We start from the raw sequence: 23,081 nt of genomic DNA, 5'->3' as shown, positions 1-23,081 counted from the left end.
GCGGTCCGTCCCGCGCAGCCACCTTGGGTCGGGCGCCTTCCCACCGAGAGCAGGAATTTCGGCGGCGGGATTCTGCTTGGGCTCGCTGGCTTTCTGAGCCCATCAGAGGCAGGTGGCAGCACGAGACCGCGTCCTGGCCAAGGGACAGGTGGGTCTGGCGGGACCGGACAGAGATGTACCCGGCCCCCGAGCCCCAGGTCAACAGATATGCGAAATCGGATTGGTGGTGGGGATCCAGTGCCCGGAACAGAATAAATGTTGGTTTACTTCCGAGGAAGTTATAGAGCCCCAAACGAGAACATGATCTTCCCGTCCCTGCGTTCCCCATCTGCTAGGGCCGCTCGTTTGTCCGAGCACACATTCGTTCAGCAAGCTCTCACTCATCGCCTGTTACATGCTGGGCTCCGCAGCACGAACTTACTCGTGCTGCGTACTTACAAATGTCATCTCAGTGAGGCCGCCCTTTCCTAATCACTAAAACCGCTCATCCCGCCTCACTTTACGTCCATTGCACTTACCATTAATATGCCGACCAATTTACATATTAGGTTCCTCTTCCCCACTAAAAGGTAAATCCCACGCCAATGAGGATTTTTCTTTAATTTCTTTAACCGAGTGGCTATCACTGGCAGCACACAGCAGTCACTTTATTATTTTGGGGATGGATAAATGAGAATAGTACTCATACAGGCTCCAGTCATCACAAACTAAATGAAGTGAAAGATAAAAGGCCTGAGGCAACGTTTCCACTGAAACAGGATCACACTTCAAAATACCTTTGACAATTGTTACAAAATGGGACTTCCACAGTTCTGAACATGAAGGCAGAAAGAAAGAGCATACTTGCATTTGCATTTAGGGCTCTACTTACTAGTTTTCAGACCCTGGATGCTTTCCAAGCCTGTTTCCCTTTTTCCAAAATGAGGATTATAATAGCACACAAGGTAAGGGCTGTTTTGAGGAATAAATGAGACAGACTGCATGTAGCGCTCATCATAGTGCTAGGGCATTCCACCATGTTCAACAAATGGTAGTTTGTTACTAGCAGGCCCTTAGTGTAATAGAGGAAGAGCAACAGTTTCTAAATGCAGAGATCTAGTTTCTGATTCCATCAGTCTTCATCTGAGGGTCTTGCACAAATCACTGAATCCCTCCTAAACTTATTTCCCACAACCATAAACCAGGCAGCTGAGTTAAAATAACTCTTTTTTTCCCAAATGAAAAAAAATACTTAAGATGTTAACACTGAATCATCAAAAGAAACTACACAAGATAAACTAGTATTGGGTTCCTACTCACTGTCCTCAAGTTTACAGACATACAAAGTGACAGACATTTTTAACAGGCATAGTAACTCAGAAAACACGGACATGTCTCATTTCAAATATGGATAGAAAGCTGATACTTAACAAATGTGAATTAACCATTAATATGAAACACAGAATACTGTTTTTAAAAAGAATTGTTTATTTACTGAACCTGGGGCGGATTAGATACACAACCAATTTTAAATGTACATCTTTTAATTCAATTTTGAAGTGTTTTCACACACACCAAAAAAAAAAAAATTGGCATTGCAACAGTTGTCTTAAGGTAAAATACAGTCACCTTAAACTGTTGCAAGTATTTTCACCCAAGGTTGAAAAATTGTTTATCCTGAACATGAAAACCTGTAACAAATTTAAATTAATTATATAAAACTCGTTACTTGTAGTTTTCCCCTTGCAAAGATCCAAAAAAAATGTACAAGTAACTAATATACATCAGTCACAACATAATCCTGGATCACCCCCACACCACAACCAGATGCTCCTTTAATTTTAAACCCATCATCAGAGACCAAGAGAAAGTCATTTCATTTTATACAAAACAAAATTCACATGTGCCAAAAAAGACCCAAGAAAAACAAAAACAAAATCCTAGTACTGACAGTGATGTCCAGTACCCTAATTAAACAGTGGCCAAAATGCCACTGATCAAAAATAAAATAGTGGCTGTATATCATTGCAATGAAATCCAAGAGGCTTTAACCCTTTGGCATCAGAAATCCAGATTTTTCCAATTATATGAATGCACACTTCCTACATGTCAAGAGTGGAGAAAGTGGATGTGCTAGCGTAGAAAGAAAAGAGCTACCATTGGCTGCAACACCCAGAGAACTGGCTTTAGTAGAGACTGCTCGCAAGGTTACGCAGAAACCAAAAAATGGTTATTAGCTGCTTGTGTCATCAATTTAATTGGAGGTGATTGAGTCCTAAGGTTCAAAACACAAATTTAGGGGGGAAATGTGGTTGGGTTAAGTCTTATCTTTAAAGCAAAAACAGGACAGACAAGTATAAAAGTACCAACCTGGTAACACTCCAGTCAGAGCTCTGCCAGTAGGCTGGGTAGAAAATATCAAGATTCAGACAGTTGTTTCTCATAAGGACTCAACAAAAAGAATCTTTAATGACTTGAACTACAGGATAAGAGATCCAAAGAATGCAGTCATTTAAGTGAAGTACTATCCATGAAGTACTTTTCTGAGCTGCACTTCATCATGAAAACAAAAGGAAAGAAGATATAATCGGGACTATATGCCTGTATTTCATTTACAGCATTGGAGTTCTGACAGACCTGTAGAATGGACGCAGAATTCAAATAAGAAATTATGCCAATCAAGTATCAAATTTTCACTCTAACTTTCCTAAAAAGGTGTTTTCCCCCAATATCTATTAATCACAAAGAAACATAAGCTGTGAATGTACAGTTTCAAAAATAAAAATGTAGAAACTAATGACACTATTATCACCAAGATGTTTGGTAAACAGTGAATTATGATTTTGAGATCATCAGGAAAAGGCTTTTTAAACAACCCTCCGGACTTCAAAAAATCTCTTCAGGTAGTAGATCTGTCCCAATGTCATGGCAACTAGAACAAGAGCTTCAAAGAAGGACCAAAGGACCACTCTGCTGTTTGTGTTGTCGTTGACTGTGAGGACAGACAAACAAACAAAATTTAACCAAAAAAAAAAGCATAAGCATCATAAATCATCCTAGTCTTTACTCTAGGAAAGTAATATTTTGCACACCATTCATAGTACTCTAAATACTTTTGTCTTTTGTCCCCAAGCAACTCAACAAACTTAGAAGCAGAAAATTGTAGCTATAAACGGGACCTTAAAAATTCAGTGGGTATGGTCAAGCCTACTCTACTTGCGCATGGGGAGCGGGGAGCAGAGAGGAAAAGTGACTCGCCTAACTCCTCAAGTGACTTCAACCTCTAGGGTTAAAACCCAATACAACCTTCTTTCTCCCTCACATTAAAATATTCCTACATTATAAATCTTTTTTGCTGAATCAGAAAATTGACTTTAAAAAATGGAGAGATTATTTCAAGACCATACAGTTATCCAAAAGCACTACCTACCTAGTCAAAATGTGTCAATCTAAGTGGCTTTTTTCCTTAAACATTTATTCAACAAATATTGAGCACCTACTATGTATTTGGCAGCTATTCTAGAAGGAGGTGGTTTCCCAGTCTCATGGACCAATACAGGCAGTTACTACAAACTGGCACTAGTCTCATGATCTATCCCACTCTTAAGCTGAGAATTTGATCCTTAAAACAACAACCATGATCACCCTTTATTAATTTATTCTGTTCAATCTATGTCACAGGCTTTCAAATTTCTGATCAAATTCCACAGCCTTTTTTTTTTTAAGATTTTATTTATTTGACAGAAAGAGAGAGAGAGAGACAGCCAGCGAGAGAGGGGAACACAAGCAGGGGGAGTGGGACAGGAAGAAGCAGGCTCCCAGTGGACGAGCCTGACGTGGGGCTCGATCCCAGAACGCCAGGATCACACCCTGAGCTGAAGGCAGACACTTAACGACTGAGCCACCCAGGCGCCCCATACAGCCTTAACTTTTTAAAATTACTAGGTAGTTTCTGATTTTTCTACAAATGGCCAATATTAAAAACAATTATAATCAGCAATATAGTAACAATATTAATCAGCTGAGTGTCATATTTTTAGATATATATCATTTGTAGAACGTTAGACTATAATAGCTACTGGATTAATAATCACTCAAAAAGAAGTGAAAAGCAACTAACAGGTTCCCAAAAAGATAACTTACAGTTAGCAAAAAATGTGGCTTTTTTCCCCAGAGCAAGAGGAGACACATGCCCAAGAACATTATTAATTAGAACCCTAAAAATCATCAAAGCTGAAATTTTTAGTAATAATTCCATGGCATGAAGTTTACTTCCGCTGAAAACTTAATAACCAGTATCTAGCTAACTGTGAAGGACTAGCATTTTAAGATTTGTGTCTGAAAGGGGAATGGCTGAGTAAACACTTCAAAATATTAAGCAATTGTATAAAAAGAAGTATTTATCTCTCCCTTCACTTTACCTGAAAAAGTATGTATATAAGACACTGTCCTCACACTAGTCACATATTAGCTAGAAGGAACACAGTATTATCACAACACTGGAGTAAAGGAAGAAAAAATTTCTCATTATGTTCATCTCTTAAGGAGTAAGTGCTGTAGGAAGATGTACAAAAAACAAACACTGTGAGAACTATTTAATTGGCAAAAATAAACAGAATGCCTAAAATTCTATTTGTCTGTGAAACAAATGCAGGAGCATCTCCACTCAAAATTAAGTGCAGAAGATTAACGCTGCATGCCCCCACAGACCAGAAGACAGGTCTTCCTCTGACTGCTGTGTTCCCAAGAACCTCCTATACCTTTAAAGCCATCTGGTCTGAACCAGTTAAAATGAAAAGCAGTGTAAGCTCTTGGCCCTCAGACTCTGCTCAGTGCCCTTCTCATCCCAGAAGCAGCTGGCCCCCACTGGAGAGCAAGGTAATCAACAGATGGGTCCCGGCCGGGTGAGGGAGAGAGGGTGGTGATCCCAGAGGGTGAACAGATTACCAGTGGAGGCAAAGAGGAGAAGAAATCCTAGTGGAAAAGGCAGGAGTGCATATATACAAGCCTTGGTCCACCTCACGCCCCACTCCACTCCGAAACAGGGAGAACAGCAGCTCTCGCTTCTCCAGTCCGTTGTGTTTACTCATTACTCTCGCACAGAAAGACAAGGTTTATGTCTTGCTCTAGGTCCTAAAGGCTCATTTCTATCCATGGCAAGAGACGAAAAGGGGGTAGGGAGAACACAAACCACATCCTGAAGAGGTTCAGCCTGTGCCTCTCTCTCTGGAGTCATTCTTCTCTCTATTCTCTACCCCAACCTCGGAACAAAGACTCCTGACTTCAACCACTTTGCGTTTGCAGATGAGCTTGCTCCCATGAGATCTAGCCCCAAGAACTATCTGGAGGATGAAAACCACTGAACCACAGGTGTGGACCTGGATCTAAAATAGGTTATCTGGTCTGTGTGTCAATATGGTACCTCTCTATTTTACATGCAAAGGCGTAATACTTAAGGCTATAGCATGGGCTAGACAGGCTTTTGGATTCCAGTCATCACTGTTTCTACAGATAAACACATTCCCTGTTCCTAGTTTACAAACTCAGGAGCCCAAGCTGAGCTTCACCTGGTGACTGCCTAGATTCATGTTTTAGTGCTATTTTAACTAGCCTAAACCTTCCATTTGAGGAAAAAAAGCTAAATCTCAGCATATAATATTAATACATTGGCACAGAAATGTCAGATATGTGATTAAAAACCAACCACTTTATAATTTTCCTTTCTGCTTTGGGAAAACTATTAGTTTATTCCTTAGCTGACCACACATTTTTTTTAAAAAAACTCTTAAAAGCTCGTGCTAAATCTTAACAGGATTTTTCAGTTTAGAATGAATGTCCCAATAAAAAACTAGTCTAGTACAAAGCTCTACTGACATGTACTCAAAAAATATCTTTGCAGGGGTGCTTTTTTAAGTCAGCACTTTACTATGATAATGTTTGTAAAATACCCAAATGAGGAAAATTCAAGCAAGCTGTTGGGTAATACACCTCAGGATTTCATGGCCACCAAGGTTAGTATCACCAAGTGATACAAAGTTACAGCATTAACTTACTTGCTCTGTGTATTCTCTCCCGAACTTCCATGTACTCCTGTTCATGCTTTACAGCTGTCATTGCCACTGCGAGCTCATTAATCATTTCTTCTAGCTTGTTCTGGTGAGCTACAGAAAAATGTAAAAACAGATTAGCACATATTTGGCAATCTCCTTTTGAAAAAATACATATAAAGCAATATTCCTCAAAATATTCCTCAGAGAAGGCATACAAAAGAAGCTGTTTAGAAATGGCTCAGACATCATGTTGGACTACTGATGACAATTTAATTCTCAAAACATTTTTTTTTTAATGTCCATTCCCAGAACACAAAGCTCTTTCAGGGTGGAAAACATACTATATAATGCTTACTAACGAAAGGAAAACAATTAACCCTAAGAAACTTCCTCTAATGAATTGCTGCTAAGTTCACTACATTGACTAACTGGAGAAAAAAGAAAAGACAAGACTGAGGTGGGGGAAAAAAAGAGAGAACACAAAATATAAAACAAAATTCCTAACAACAATCCTATAAATAACAATATTTAAAATCAAAACCTATGCTTTAGAATCATATAACTCTAATGTTAATTTAAGAGCAGCCTCAAAACAAGACTTTTAATCTCAATGAAGCTGAGCAAAAACTCAAGACGTTCTTGAAAAAATCCACACCAAAATTCAAACATTCTTCTATGGAAATCAAAGCAATAATTTCACTACAGTGGAGAATGGCAGGCATTATAAGTGAAAAGACAAGCTCTCAGTTGCACAAGGTTTGAAATCGAGTATTCTTTTTAGCCAAAAATGAATATAAGGTGAACTAACATTTCTGAAGAGTAAGTGTATGCTTCTAGACAGTGCTGTGTTACGACAATGAACACACGGTTAGGAAAAAAAGTATCTACCACAAGGGAAGATTCCCATTAGAGGGCCCCTACCCATGTTAAGGTAGTTAGGCTAGAATTTCAAATCATCCCTCACCAGCTTCACTCGGGAAGCCCCAAGCACGACACGAAACCTTAGGAGCAGGGTTTCTCAGGAACGGCATTGTTGACATTTTGGACCAGATAATTCGTCATTGTGGGGGGCCGTCCAGTACCTTTTAGGATCTTCCATCCAGCCATGAGATCAAAAATGTCTCCTGATAGGGGTGCCGGGATGGATTAGTCAGTAGAACATGAGACTCTTGATCTCAGGGTTGTGAATTCAAGCCCCACAATAGGCGTGGAGCCTACTTAAAAAAAAAAAAAAAAAGTCTCCATATATTGTCAAATGTCCTCTTGGGGGCAAACACTGTCCTCACTTGAGGACCACTACTTTAGAATAAGGTTTGATTTCACAGCTTCCACTTACTGACACTAGCAAACAAAAGCAAGAATTTTAAATATTAAAGGTTTAAGAATAATTCAAGAGTCACATTCACCAGCCAATATATTCTAACTACTTAGAAGGGACTAATTTACAGAAAATGAACAAGCACAAACCCCTTCAAAACTCCAAATTCTCCTTGAATTAGCCAAGTCCTACACTGCAAATGGCCCCGAAAAACAAGCACAGGAATTACTAAGTAGTAGGATTCTCTAAATTCTACAGATTTCAAACCTAACAAATCCTTCTTTATGATGGAAGTACTCTACTAACTGCTTAATATCTAGGACAAATATTATCATGTTAATACTAGGATATGTGTTAAACAGCTAGTTTCCACAAATCCTGATGTACACTGTACACTCCCCCACCACCACCACCCCAATCCAAATGTGCTCGTTCTTGGTAAGCAATTTATCCAGAAGACTTGATTCAGGGTCTACTGCTGGTCAGTGGAGAAATAAAAATTAATTGAACAACAATATATGACTGAAAGAGCTTTTGCCACCATCTCTAGACACAGCTTCTAGAACTGCATTTCACATCCAACCAAGTTTCAAGTTAAAAAAAAACTTCAATAACGGTAAAAACAAGCCAGGAAAATACTTCTTACAAAGTGAACAGCACCATTTGCCATTAACTATGTTAACGACTTTTACTCCTCCGGTTACAGTTGAATCTTTCCACCCTCAGCATTCATTTAAAAAAAATAAAGTATGATGTTACTCCGAAGATGTCAATCACTGTATTTCCAGTGCCATTAATTTAAAATGACCTAACCTATACCTCCCGTCAACCAAATAAAAACGCAAAACAATGACCCTAAAACTCTATAATTAGTTGTAGAAGTCTTTTTTTAATTAAGAGAAAAAACACTCTCATGCTAACAAACTGAGGTTAGAAAGAAGGAAAGCAGAAATTAGCAGCAAAGAAAAATATGCAAGACAGGATGCTGTCAAAAAGCAATCCACCTACCATCCCAGGTATCTCCACCACCTAAAGAAAAGTGTAAGATATAAACACACAAAAATAAAACAACAAAGTTTAACCCAACTAGTCATGTATAAATGAGTAAATGATGATGTATATACCAGGATTAGCAAATCAACACAACAAACAACCTAAAACACACATAACCTACATGCTTACAAAAGCACAGACTGACTACGAAAAGTTGCCAGAACAGGCAATTGTAAAGAACTAAAACATAAAATTCCAGAAACTTATTTTTGATAATTTGGAGTCCTGGAGAAATAAAATGTATCACAAAAGTTTTTGGTTTTAAAGACAGTGAATGAACGTAGAATAAGAAATCAAAATAAATACTCCATTAGGTGAATAACAATGTACACAATATTAATTCTTGAAATGGGATATAAATCCTCTGAATGTTCACCTCACCTTCTGTTTCCATGTCTTGTCCTTTGGGTGCCTCCCCGATATCAATGGTGAACATCACTATTTTTGGAGTCATGGTAGACATCCTATTGCTAAAACAAAACTTATATGTTCCATCCATGTGAGCAGCAAATGTGTATTTCCCACTGGACTCTCGGTCTCCTTTATAAATTCCTTTATTATCAGGCCCTGTAATCTGGAGGCAGGAAAGAAATACACATCACAAAAGATTTAAAATCATACTCTTCGTAGGTGCTGTCTATGGGCAGTAGGATATTCGCTAAGAAAATGCAATTTTCACTTAATGACAATAAACCCTTTGGGCTGCAGTTCGCCCACTTATGAAACAAGGCTGGACTAGATGGCTCTCCAGAACATCTTTCCATCCAGCCTACATGCTTCATTTGTCTAACTTAAGCATGAACCCCTCAGAAACAGAAATATACATGGTCTCCAAATGGCCTTCTATCACCAACACACATGCAAACTATTAATATCAAAACATGAAAAAATATCTTTAAAACTAAGAAATTTGAGCAACCTACACTTTCAGATTCTCCTAACTGATTGCTGCAAACCAGTGAAGGAATCTGCTTTACCTGAGATACCAGAAGGCTTGAGAAAAAAAGACCAGACTTGGAAACTAAGAGACCCATGTTCTCATCCACCCGCTAAAAACAGCTGTTAGGCCTTGGTTAACTAACTTAGTTCCTCTTAGAAAGCCTGTCACCAGCAAAACTTGAGAGACTGGAATAGTTGATCACTAAAATCTTGACTAATTTTACCAGTCATCCTTCCATTATCCCTTTATCTTTGGACTTCACTTGTACTGTGTAATTGGTGCCTGACTCTGCCGTTCACTGTCAAATGGAAAATCCCTGAACCCAATTAATCATGTTAACAGTGAATTTAAGTATTTATTACATCCGGTTTCCTAAAAAAATAAAAATAAAAGCGAATTATTCTTTCCGTTTAAAAAAAAGGTAGAGGAGGAAATTTAGGGACTGCTGGTTTCTTAAAATAATTTACTGTTTTCTCCAGATACTGCATCTGCAATCATTACCCCTAAATTGAATGGCCCAACTCCACCTTTCCCCTACTCAGAAATGGCTCAAGGAGCTATCTAGAGGTTTGCATAAAAATAGGTTAAACGCTCAGGCTCTTTTTATGAAAAATAAAGAAAAGCACAACGCAAATATCTGCCTAGCCTTCTTCAGTAGTTTTCGCTTTACTTTTCCTAAAGCTTCCACGTCATGCCCCAACATTAATCCGTAACACGACGGAATGCAGCTGCAGATCCAATGTAGACCTGCCTTCAGCTAACCTCAACATTTAAGTGCCTTCTGGGCCCGAGCTGACACGCGGCGCCTGGCCGACAATGCTCTGCGCCAGATTCCACGGGGAGCCCGCGGTTCAAGCTGAGAACCCAAAGCGACTAAGCAACGGCTGCGCATCCGGGCGGGATCCCGGGGCACGGAATCCGGGCGGGCCGCGGGGGAAAGGGCCGTTAGGGGGTCGCCCGGGCGGGGGCCAGACGGCGGCTGGGGCCCCTCCCAGCACTCGGACAGCGGCCTCCACGCCCCGTGTCCCCGCAGGCCCCGCGCGGGCTCCAGCGCCGCCAACTCCCGAACGGCCCCGCGACCCCGCCTGGGCCCCGGGCAGCGTGCCCGCACCTCCACGTCGATGTCCAGGAAGCCGCCCTCGGCCACCTCAAAGATGAGGCCCATCTTGGTGCCCGAGGTGACCCGCTCGAAGAAGCACTCCTCGGCATGCGCGTCGATGCTGACGAAGTAGCCCGAGACCGTGGCCAGAAGAGCGGCCAGGAGCACCAGCAGCTCAGCGAGCGTCACCATGGTGGGGCTGGGGCCGAAGCCAGGACCGGGACCGCGGCCTCCAGAGCCGCCGCCACCGCTGCCTCCTCAGCCGCCGCCGCCTCAGCTCCGCCCCTTCCGGCTGCGCCACCCGAGGGGGCTGATGCGGGCGCCGCGGATTGGCGGGCGCCGGCAGCTGCCACGTAACGGACGCACGGCGGCCGCCGAGGGACATGGCGGCTCCGCCCAACCCGAGCCTAGACGGTGGCTCTGAAGGGCCAAACATCGTTGTCCCCACCTCCCTCCCCTTTCCCGCGCAACCTAAATTTCATGTGGACCACACGAGAAAGCGACGGTATCGAGAAACCTCCTGCGCCCAGTGCAACTCCCTAAGACTGTCCAAAGAGATGGTGAAAGATTTGGAGGCAACAGTAGAAGCAAGAAGTAAAAGGAGAGGGTGGCCCGCGTGGGTCAGCCAGTTAGGCGTGGGACTTTTGATTTCCGCTCAGGTCACGATCTTAGGGTCCTGAGATCGAGAACCGGGTGGGGCTCCGCGCCCAGCGGGGAATCTGCGTGAGATTTTCTTTCTCTCTCTCCCCCAGCTCGTTGGCGCGCCGTCTCCCAAATAAATAAATAAATCTTTAAAAAGAAGAAGAAAAAGTAAAAGGAGACATAAGAAGTAAAAGACAGGGGGCTCACCCCAGGGGCTTTGAGATTTTCTGTTGCACCCCCCCCCCCCTTGTCACCAGAAACTCGCCAACAAGCTCCAGACTGGTCTCCAATTACCCAGTTTTCGACCGGTTTGATCCAGTTCAGATGCCTGTTAACCCTCCAGAAGACCTCGGGGTCATTACCATCTAACTTTTGTTGTTGTTTTTTAAGATTTTTTTAATTCAATTTATTTATTTGAGACAGAGAAAAAGAGAGCACAAGCGGGTTTAGAGGGAGAGAAACAGACTCACTGCCAAGCAGGAAACCCGTGGGGAGGCTGGATCCCAGAAATCATGACCTGAACGGGAGGCAGACACTCAACCGACTGAGCCACCCAGGCCCCAACTAAGATTTTATTTTTTAAGCAAACTCTACCTACCCAAGGTGGGGCTGGACCTCATAACCTTGAGATCAAGTGTCCCATGCTTCATGGACTGAGCCAGCCAGGTGCCCTGCTTCTAGTTGTTAAAATAAAAACCCACCTGCCAGCTTGCTGACATATCCGACTGTGCCCGTTTAAGGGAAGAAATGATATCCTCTGATTCAGAGAAGACTCTTACCCTTTACGGGAAAAACCCTCAAGTCAACTTCCCTGCCAGCCCCTTCCACCCTAACCCCAGAAACCCTGACCATGAGTCCTAATGGCAGAAGGTGCCTTCAGAGCATGAGCTGGCCCTCTCCATTCATTGGCCATTGAACAGATTACCTGCCTGCTATTCAATACTGTTTGGTTACTTGGGAGAAGGTATTGAGCACCCCTTGGGTGCACCCCTTGGGAAAGCACCCCTTGGGAAACACCCTCATCCCACAGAAACCTACGGGAAAGGATGGAGGTGGGTGTAGACTGGGAAGGGGTACAAGCGAACCTCCTGGGATGTTGGAAAAGTTTAATATCTTCACCTAGTGTTTACATGTTATTTTTTTAAATCAAGAAGATGTATACTTAAGACTGATGCACCTTATTTTCCTGTATGTATATAATACTTCAACTACAAAAAATACTTTTCTACCTTGTTCAGATCCTCCAAAACTAGAATTCTCAGTTCCCCCAAGTGTTGCTGCCACATCAGGCCCCCTAGCTCTTGCCAGCTGCTACGACGATTTTCTGCATTTTGCTTCCAGACATCCTTCTCATCCCTCAAAACCCAACTCAAATGTCACCTCTTTTCTTCTCTAGAATGTCCCGAGACATACCTCTGCCACATACTAGCCCCATGCTCTGTGCTTCCGATGCAGCTTTGTGCACTGAGTTACGGTTATTGACCAGTCCATGACACTTGTGAGCCACCGGCCTTAACATATATGTGCTGTGCTCCCGGAGCCTACCACAGGGCCGCAAACGACCTCGCTCATGACGTATGAGTTGAGTTCATTGCCCTGGCCTGGGGATGAGGAGACCTGGGTGGCTACTGCAGTTTTGCACAAAGCTGTGTGACCTTAATTATGTTCCGTCAACTTTGAACTTCAGTCTCCTCACCTATAAATAGGGGATGACACCACGTGCCTTGCTTGTTAGGGGGAGGACCAGATGACGCGATATATGTGAAGGTGCTCTGCAAATTTGAGGGATTATTTCTTTTTTTTTTTTTTTTTGAGGGATTATTTCTTGAAAAACCATCAGGCAATAGGGGGCAGTAGTGGCCCAAAACCCAGTTTCCCACTTCAGGTGTCAAGAAACAGGTGCTCAGTTACAGCAATGGAAGCTTCCTGGCCGTGACACTGTGTTACTGAACTCAAGCGTTCTCATAATAGTCCCCTGATTCCCCACTGTCCGCACTGTGGCTAAGGCCCTGGTTCTCCCGGCAGGTCAGTTCTGTGGTGTTATTCTAGGAGTCTTGAGCCTGTTTCTCCAGCCTTGCAAACCCACTTATGTGCTTCCACTTCCCTGTATTAAAATTTCTTTCTGATTACAATACCTACAGTAGCTTCCTCTTAAACTGAATTATTCTGATGGAAACAGCCTTTTGGACTTCCCAAGCAACTGAACTCCATAGAAAAGTGCCAAGGACAATTTTGTTCTTATCCAGAAATTAAATACGTTAACTTTCATTTTCAAACCGATGAAATATTCTAAATCCACTTATCGGGGACTTAAAAGTGTGGACATTTACCATCTTGGTGGACCACAATGAAACGTATATTGTGGGGATTTTATTACATAAATTGCGGGACCCAAATTCAAATGTCTTCAGGGATCAGGCAGTTCATGTGACTGAGAGATGACACCAGCTGAAGGCAATAGGGAGTGGAGAGGACTGTGGCAAATTGGAGCATAGATGCTATATCTAAATAGAGTTAACTCCAATGTTGGAAAACACAGTGGTGACCAAACCAAAAATGCACCCAGAAATCCTCTGGAAATTTATTTTTTCGTATTATAAAAGTAATTAACTGTGCCATCTAAAAATTGGTAAAGTAACTCTAATCGTAGCACCATCAAATAATCACTGTCAACTGCTTGGCATAGTTCCTTTTTCATACAGGTTTTTTTGACAGCGCCACTCTCATAAATTACTCATGAAGCGCCTTTCAACATTATTTCAGTATCTGAAGATGGGCTCCCAGGACTGGCCGGATCACCCACAGAAAGTGTGCACGTTTTGGGTCCTCAGCACAGACTGGCATATGCGCGTGTGCCTGGTGGGCATGAATACATTTGACACAGCGCGGGTGCCACACGGTGGGTACTTAGTAATTATATGACGAATGATGACCGAATCTTTCCACTGGGGTCTGGGCCAGAACCTACCAGGTGGTTATTGGTAGTGAGTGAGGTGCAGTAAAAAACAGGTCTTTCCTTCCCCTCTCCCTTCCTTCTTTCCTTCTTTCCAGCTTTATTGGCATATAATTCACATACCATGAAATCACCCTCTTTTTTCCACAGAAAAGTTCTTAGTTTATTACCCCTCTCGTGAAAAATCTGCACAATCACCACATATCAAGTCACTACAGAATCTTGAACTTCTGTCGTCCAATCTCCAGCTCACTGTTTGCCCACACCAACCCTGGCTTTTGCAGTCCCCCCGACTTCCTTCATTCTGTTCTCGTGTTCCTTTTGCTCTTTTCTTAACATCTTTTTCTTCTCATACAGACCATGTCTTACAAGTCTATGTTGGGATTCGTTTTTGTTTTTGTTTTTTGCATAATCTAAGGAATCGTTAATCATACCAAAGCCAGTTGTCTTGCCCCTGATAAGGGATAGAAACAGAAAAAAATGTTCACCTTCAGCCCAAAAGGCTGACCTATAGCCTGCACGGTTTTGACAAGGATCAAATATGTGCCAGTTGCCACATTCTTACAGGGTCTCATGATTGCCTGAACCTCTCACGGACAGTTCATATCAAAGTGAATGATAAACACCAGAGAAATCTTGCAAAAGTAGTTTTATGAGTAGAAATTCAAAGAAGACATTTGTGATCTAATACTCCCTGTACATCCCCTCCCCCTTGAGCACAAAGCATAAAACCACCAGCTTCATACAGCAAAAGTGCAGCCTTTTCTTTTTTTTTTTAAGATTTTATTTATTTATTCATTAGACAGAGATAGAGACAGCCAGTGAGAGAGGGAACACAAGCAGGGGGAGTGGGAGAGGAAGAAGCAGGCTCCTAGCGGAGGAGCCTGATGTGGGGCTCGATCCCATAACACCGGGATCACGCCCTGAGCCAAAGGCAGATGCTTAACCGCTGTGCCACCCAGGTGCCCCAAGTGCAGCCTTTTCTGCCCACTGCTGCTTAAATAAATTTACTAAGTTGCACCGTAAAACGTCTCAAGAATTCTTTCTTGACCGCCGCATTCCATGATCCCGCAACACCACCGCCAAAACTGGCTCTGAATCCAAATACAAAGATGATATCTGATGTGGTCTTATACATTTTGGGGTTTTTCCAGAATTTCTGTCTTAGGTACCGTTGTCATTCCAGGATGAAGAACATCAATGACCGTCTACTTCTGTTGAAGTAGTCAGTTGGTCATGAACTTCTTGGTCTGGATAGTTACTGTGTCGTTCATGATGGCAGCCAAGCTACAAGCAGCCAGGGAGGAAAAGAGCGGACTCACCCTTTTAAAATGTACTGCTCCGTGGTTGTTGGCATATTCACAGAGTTGTTCAACCATCCCTTCCAGTCCTAACTAGAATAGTGTCTTTCTGCTCTTGCTGACCTGTGGGTTGTCTCACCATCCCTTTCTGCTCCTCAGCCCTGTTATTACCTGTTGTGATCTACAAACTCTTTGACCCTCTTCCCTTCAAAAGGTGAAGCCTAATTCCCCTCTCCTGGACCAGGAGGCAGAACTGACTTAGTGACTCACTTCTGTCTAAGAGAACGTGGCAGACGAGACAGTGTGTGGCTTCTGAAGCTAGGTCACAAAAGGTATTGTAGCTTCTACCTTGTTCTCTTGACTCACTTCCTCTGGGAAAACTAGCTGTCATGTCATAAGGACGCTCAAGCTGCTCCGGGAGAGACCTACATGGAGAGAAACTAACGCCTCCCACCAACAGTATCAAGCTCATCATCTCGGAAGTGGCTCCTCCAGCCCCAGTTAAGCCTTCGGATGACAGCAGCCCTTGCCAATATCTTGACTACAACCAACCGCGTGAGACATCCTGTAACAGAACTGCTGGGCCAAGCTGCTCCCAAATTCTAGATCTGCAGAAACTATGAAAGATAATGAAGATTGTTGTTGTAAGCCACTAAATTTTTGGGTAACTTGAGACCTGCCTGGGTAGCTCAGTTGGTTAAGCCTCTGCCTTTGGCTCAGGTCATGGTCTCAGGGTCCTGGAATCAAGACCCACATTGGGCTCCCTGCTCAGCGGGGAGCCTGCTTCTCCGTCTCCCTCTGCCTGCTGCTCCCCGCTGCTTGTGCACTCTCTCTCTCTCTGTGTCAAATAAATAAAATCTTAAAAAAAAAAAAAAACTTTGGGGGTAACTTGTTACATAGCAATAGATAACTAATGCATGTGTTTAACCAATTTCCAACATTAAAACCTTTCTGTTGGAGGGGCACCTGGCCGGCTTAGTTGGTACAGCATGCAACTCTTGATCTCGGGGTTGTGAGTTTGAACCCCATATTTGGTATAGAGATTACTTAAAGATAAAAATCTCTTAAAACAAAACAAAAAAAAAAACCTGTTGGAAAGATCTAGAGTGGGTTCTGTTTTCTGACTGATACAAACTCCTGTCTTGAATTATAAACCAAATGTGAAATTAGCATCTGTAGAAATGAAACGTCTAGGGGTGCCTGGCTGGCTCAGTAAATAGAGCATGTGACTCTTGATTTCAGGGCTGTGAGTTTGAACCCAATGTTGGGCATAGAGATTACAAGAAAGAGAAGGGAAGGGAAGGGAAGGGAAGGGAAGGGAAGGGAAGGGAAGGGAAGGGAAGGGAAGGGAAGAGAAGTCTATATGTAAGGCTGCCAGTGAACATGAAGGCCTAGCCACAAGACCCTGGCCCCCTGTGATAGGTTCTGCGTGCACATTTCCTGAAAGTAATTAATTAGAGGTTGAAGGGGATAATACAAGTAGAGAATGTTACAGGAGAACAGAAGGGGGCCATTCTTGATGACAGAATCCAGTGGTGAGGAAGCAGGGAAGAACAATACTTAAAGATTTGGGAAATTAAGTGAAAAGAAAAGGATAGTCCAGATCAGAAAAATGAAACTGAAGTATTAAAAAGAGAACATTTTTAATATCAAATTTAAGAGATGACTACATTTCTACAGTATGAGGAAATACTACCAACTTTCTGGTCAGAGACTAAACATTGATTTATTTTTTTTTTTGGTCTGCTTAATATCCATTCTCCCCTCTGTAAGAGCACTTCACCTGTTCATTGAGGATTCCTTTTACTCCTATCTTATCCAACACCACTCCGGTGGACTGTTCCCACCCTTCTGGCTCTACGCTTGACCAATCAGCAATTTTCATGTCCATGAGCATAGTGATTAGTCCAGCAGTAGGTGTATGTCCCAAACTGAGCCAATGATATGCAATGAAAATTCACTGAATTTTCTGAAGTTATTGGCAGGATATAAACCCTACAGGTCCTGGAGACCACCTTTGCCACCATGTGTGGATAGCCTGCATGAAAGTGATGTCAGCGTTATGCAAACCCAAAGCTGAGGGGCAGAAAAAAACCAGAAATTAGATGACATTACTATCACTAAGCCCCTGGATCCAGCTGTGCCTGAAGTCCACATTCTGGATTTCCTATTTATGTAACTATTTGCCTAAGTCAGTTTGAGTTGTGGAAAACTTTTTGACAAACTCTGGAAATCCAAAAGACGAGGCATTACAACTACAGAAATGTTCCCCATGTCTGTTTAGAGATCTCAAGATAAGCAGGCTCAATGCTCTGAATGCTTTAAAATAATGTAGGTCGGGGCGCCTGGGTGGCTCAGTTGGTTAAGCGACTGCCTTTGGCTCAGGTCATGATCCTAGAGTCCCAGCATTGAGTCCCGCATCGGGCTCCCTGCTCAGCAGGGAGTCTGCTTCTCCCTCTGACCCTCCCCCCTCTGTGTGCACTCTCGCTCTCTCTCTCTCTCTATCAAATAAATAAAATCTTTTAAAAAATAAAATAATTTAGGTCAATTATTGGCAGCGTGATTTGGACATTTTGACAGTACCTGAGGAAAGACTGTATTTTCAAAGACTAGGTTATGGTCTAGAAAAAGAATTCTCTCTCTCTTTTTTTAAGATTTTATTTTTAAGTAATCTCTACACCCACCATGAGGATCGAACTTAAACCCTGAGATCAAGAGTCGCATGTTCTATGGACTGAGCCAGCCAGGTGCCCCGAGAAATAGAATTCTCAGCCCTATCACTCATTAAGAGGTTCATACTCAATTCCTTTCTGGGAGTGTCTTTGGTTCCTCACCTATAAAATGGAGTAGCATCTCCTCGGGAAGGCTGTTTGCCATCTGCTTTGCAGGCTCCCATGTCTGAGCCCTGCTTTCCTTTCTTGCCCTCTTCCTCAGGCTGGCTCTCCCCAGACAACCACAGTATGGCCACCGGCAGCCCCAGGCTTCCAGCCTACTTTCTCAGCAACCTCATAGGAAAAACAATAAACCAAACAAAAAATTACCTTTTGTAAGAGGCCCGGGAAAGTGTCACAGAATCTCACTGGACCGAGGCCAATGCCCACTAGGCCCACAGGTTGGATACAGCAGATTGGTCAGCCTGGGTTTCTCCTTCCCAGGAACCAGAGAGCAGGGGAGGGGGTTTCCCCTGAAGAAGACCAGAAAAAATGGGATGGCTCCTGGGGCAGGGGGTGGAGAGAAACAACATGTGTACCTTCTCCACTCACTGGACTATGAGCTCGTTGAGGGCAGGGACCGCTGCCCTAATTTCTCTTTGTGTTCCCAGAGCCCCTCCCCGCACACAGCAGTTTCTCAATGGCTGTGAGCTCCCTGCCTGGATGAAGCCCTTTCCCTTTTTCCGTCCCACCCTCTTCTGGAGCCTGGGTTCGTCTCCCAGAAACAAGGAGTTCGGTGAGGAGACAGAGGTTCGCACGAAGTGATCCGAGCTTTCAGAGGGAAGTACTGTTTTTACCACAGGCAAAACAAGAAGGTGGAAACCACTCAAAAGTCCCTCAATGGATGAAGGGATAAACAAAAGGTGGTCCATCCACACAATGGACGATGATTCAGCCACTGAAAGGAACGAAGGGCTGACACCTGCTACAACAAGGATGGACCTTGAAGACAGGAGGCTCAAGCTGGTCTCAGAAGACCAGATATTCTATGATTCCATTTACATGAAATACCCAAATTACTGAAGTCCACGGAGACCGAGAGTAGACTGGTGGTTCCCTCGGGCTGTGGTGCGGAGGAGGGAGGAAATGAGGAGTCACTGCTCGCGGGGTTTCCGTTCAGAGCGATGAAAGTGTTCTGGAACTTGACACATGTCAAGTTCCAGAACATGTACGGTTGCATGTATCTGTGAATATACTAAAAATCATGGAGCTGTTCCCTTTAAACGGGTGGATTTTCATGACAAGTGAACTATATCTCAATAAAGCTGTTTAAGACAAACACACACATGGGGAAGTTTTCATCCTCTGAGGTGTCGCCCAGAAACAGCAGAGAGAGAGAGAGATTGAGAGAGATTGCCCACCATCCAGGAGCTGGCCCGGCACGGTCAGCTGGCCTCTGCCCTGTCCCGTAAATACCAGTTTCACAGAACATCAACGTCAGACAAGGCCACCTTGTGATATGATGAAATAAGACAAAACACGAGCATGGTCCAGGCCATGAAATACCAAACATCTCCCTCTCTTGGCTAAGAGGAGTAATGGCTGTTTCTTGACCAATTACACCCTCCGCCTCGCTCTAGTCTGTCCTGTCTCGGTAAGATTTAAGAGCTCCAGTCCTAGAATTACCCCTGCTTCCCAACAGCACGCGCTCTAGAGCAAAACTCCTCGATCCGTAAATTCTCCCCCAACCAAACCCCAAACCCTACAGCTCTTTCTGACACCTGGCTGTTCTCTTACTGAGACGCCCCACAGTGTCCCCGTGGTGTGCTTTCTCCCGCGCTGCAATGAGTATTAAATCCAACTGGCTTAACTACCACTGTGTTCCTGGTGGTCTTTGGCTGGAGGACATTGACAGCTTCCAAACTTTTGCTTTTTATGTATTTATTTGATACCAAAGACGGCTCAAAGGGAGCACAGAGGTCAATAACACACTCTCTGACTGCGGACAGACCTGGCCTGAACCTCAGTTTAGCCACTTACTGTGTGACCTGTGGCAAGTTAATTTACCTCTCTGAGCCTCGGTTTCCTCTGCTACAAAATCATGTCATGCTTTTGCTCAAAAACCCTACAGTGGCTCCTAAAATCATTCCCTGGGGGGCCCTGCCTTCCGCTCTGGCTGTCTATCACAGCACTTCCCTTGCAAAGCCAATCAAGCCCGCAGACCCCCTTGCCGGCCCTGCCCCGTGCCTGGCACACTCCTGATTCAGAGGCTCTGCACTTCCTGTTCCCTCTGCCTGAAACCACCTTCCCCCCGGTTTTCTCTTGGCTTCCTCCCTCACTTTAACCTGGTTTCGGCTCCAACATCACCTCCCGAAAAAAAAGCCCCCCCCCAGTTTCATCATCCTAAGCCAGTGGTTCTCAATGTGGGTGAGCAGCAGAATCACCCAGGGATGTGGGTAAAATCACAAAGGCGCAGCCTGTCCTACTTCATCACTGCTGGTAGGAAGGGGAAATGGCATGACCATTTGGGAAAACGGTCAAGCATTTCCTGAAAAAGTTAAACATACACTTAACGGGGCGCCTGGGTGGCTCAGTCTGTTAAGTGTCTGCCTTCGGCTCAGGTCATGATCCCAGGGTCCTGGGATCGAGCCCCGTGGGCTCCCTGCACCATGGGGAGTCTGCTTCTCCCTCCCCCTGCTCTTGTGCTCTCTCGTGCTCTCTCTTTCTCCCTCTCAAATAAATAAAATCTTTAAAAAACAAAACAAAGAAAAACAAACATACATTTAACATGCAACCCAGACATTATTGCATTTCTAGGTGTTTGCCCCAAAGAAAAGAACACACCTGTCCAGAAAGACTTACACGTGAACATTCATATTTGAGTGAGGCAAAAACTGGAAATGACTCAAATGTCCAACAACAGGTAAATAGATAAACTAATGTGGTATGGCTGTAGAGTGGAATATTAGTCTGCAATAAAAAGAATAAGCTAGTTATACACACCAGTTTGAATGAATCTTAAAACCATTATGCTGAGGAAAGAAGCTGGACCCCCCAAAAAATGCATTCAGCTTCCCTCCTGTGATGGAGGACTTTGAGAATATGGACATTTCTGTGGGCATAAACCTAGATGTGGACCTGCTGGGTCACAGGGCAGGTGTCTGTTCGGATTTGGTAGATGCCGCCTCTTTTCCAGAGTGATTTCCGCAAATAGTCCTAACAGCATTGTCTGAGGGTTTTGACCTTGGCAAATCTGAAACCTGGAAAAGCACTCATCTCCTTGAAAAGTGGAGAATAAAGGGGCTCCTGGGCAGCTCAGATGGTTAAGCGTCTGACTTCAGCTCAGGCCATGATCTCGGGGTCCTGGAATCCAGCTCTGCGCTCAGCAGGGAGTCTGCTTGTCCTTCTGCCCCTCCCCCTGCTCCTGCTCTCTCTCTCTCTTAAATGAATAAATAAAATCTTTTTAAAAAAGAAAAGAAATGTGGAAAATAAAGAAGGGCGAGGCACTCCTTGCCCCAGCCCCCAAAGAACAATGGAAATCGTGCAAAGGATTTAAGTCAGAAAATGGCAAGGGCAAAATTGCATTTTAGAAAGATGCAGGACTTCGGGGGGGATCCACCAGCACACACCAGGACCCCGAGGTTTTGCTGTCTGCCCTGGTGAGCTGTGGTCGCCAGCCTTCCTCCTTATGCCCGATTTATAGGCAAGAATGGAGGTGATGAGCAGATGAGGATGTAACATGTTTTGGCCACTCATTTCTTGTAAAGTTGAAAACACCAAAAATTGTGTCCATTTGCATAGCAGTATTGTTTAAAAGAGTACAAACCAGAAAATCCTGCCAATGTCTATCAAGGGAGAAATGATCAGATAAATTACAGTACATCTGGAAAATGGAAAAAAGAAAAATGGAAAAAAATTACAGTACATCCATAAACCAAAAAACTATACAATCATTTTTTTAAAATGAAGCAGAGATTATCTATCTATCTATCTATCTATCTATCTATCTATCTATTAAAAAAAAGACTGAGGAGGGGCGCCTGGGTGGCACAGCGGTTAAGCGTCTGCCTTCGGCTCAGGGTGTGATCCCAGCGTTGTGGGATCGAGCCCCACATCAGGCTCCTCCGCTATGAGCCTGCTTCTTCCTCTCCCACTCCCCCTGCTAGTGTTCCCTCTCTCGCTGGCTGTCTCTGTCTCTGTCGAATAAATAAATAAAAAATCTTTAAAAAAAAAAAAGACTGAGGAATGGCTAAAATCAAAAACACAGGAAACAACAGGTGTTGGCGAGGATATAGAGAAAAATGAACCCCCATGCACTGTTGGTGGGAATGCACTGTGCAGCCACTGTGGAAGACAGTATGGAGGTGCCTCAGAAAGTTAAAAATAGAGCTACCCTATGATCCAGCAATTGCATTAATGACTATTACCCAAAGAATACAAGAACACAAATTCAAAAGATATATACACCCCTACGTTTACTGCACCATTATTTACAATAGCCAAGATATGGAAGCAGCCCAAATGTCCATTGATTGATGAATGAATAAAGAAGATTCGCTAAATATATACAATGGAATATTGCTCAGCCATAAAAAGAAGGAAATCTTGCCGTTTGCAACAACATGAGTAGATCTACAAGGTCTAACGCTAAATGGAATAAGTCAGTCAAAGAAAGACAAATACCATATGATTTAATTCATATGTGGAATTTAAGTAACAAAACAAATGAACGAAGGGAAGAAAAAGACAAACCAAAAAACAGACTCTTAACTATAGAGACCAAACTGATGATTACCAGGGGTGGGGGGTGGGGGAGATAGGGGATGGGGATTAAGAATGCGGTTTTCATGATGAGCACTGAGTAATATATAAAATTGTTGAATCACTATATTGTACACCTGAAATTAACATAACGCTATATGTTAACCGTGCTGCAATTAAAATTAAAACAAAATAAAACAAAACACAAAATTAGAACTTATGCTACTAAAATGTGTACGTCAGGAGTTAAAACCTATTAGGATTCAGATTTATTTGTAAAAAATACATACATACATACATACGTAAGGGGCGCCTGACTGGCTCAGTCAGTAGA

General features: G+C 43.3%; 1 protein-coding gene and 1 pseudogene across 2 annotated transcripts; both read right to left on the bottom strand.

The window, feature by feature from the left end:
• Positions 1-1,449: 1,449 nt before the first annotated feature.
• On the bottom strand, positions 1,450-10,742 carry TMED2 (transmembrane p24 trafficking protein 2). Of its 2 annotated transcripts, XM_044389815.3 has the most exons (5): positions 10,452-10,742; positions 8,782-8,974; positions 8,356-8,376; positions 6,033-6,140; positions 1,450-2,971 (listed from the first exon to the last, which is right to left on the bottom strand). In XM_044389815.3, the coding sequence occupies exons 1-5, from the start codon at positions 10,629-10,631 to the stop codon at positions 2,847-2,849; spliced, it is 627 nt and encodes a 208-aa protein (XP_044245750.1). In that variant the 5' UTR covers positions 10,632-10,742; the 3' UTR covers positions 1,450-2,846. The 2 variants fall into 2 exon arrangements, with proteins under 2 accessions (XP_044245750.1, XP_026370515.1); XM_026514730.4 differs by lacking the exon at positions 8,356-8,376.
• Positions 10,743-14,283: 3,541 nt separating this feature from the next.
• Positions 14,284-15,308, bottom strand: LOC123001936 (40S ribosomal protein S24-like; annotated as a pseudogene).
• Positions 15,309-23,081: the final 7,773 nt, after the last annotated feature.

The sequence above is a fragment of the Ursus arctos genome, unplaced genomic scaffold, assembly GCF_023065955.2.
Source record: "Ursus arctos isolate Adak ecotype North America unplaced genomic scaffold, UrsArc2.0 scaffold_34, whole genome shotgun sequence".
Classification (NCBI taxonomy): Eukaryota; Metazoa; Chordata; class Mammalia; order Carnivora; family Ursidae; genus Ursus; species Ursus arctos.
Note: the sequence above shows the minus strand (reverse complement) of the source record. Positions and strands in the feature narration are given on the sequence as shown.

Coding starts and splice junctions, on each gene's coding strand:
- TMED2 (XM_044389815.3), bottom strand. CDS start 10,631: ATGGTGACGCTCGCTGAGCTGCTGGTGCTCCTGGCCGCTCTTCTGGCC. Junction 8,377..8,781: donor ACAAGACATGGAAACAGAAG/GTGAGGTGAACA, acceptor ACTTTTCTTTAG/GTGGTGGAGATACCTGGGAT. Junction 2,972..6,032: donor GGAGAGAATACACAGAGCAA/GTAAGTTAATGC, acceptor CTGTCCTCACAG/TCAACGACAACACAAACAGC.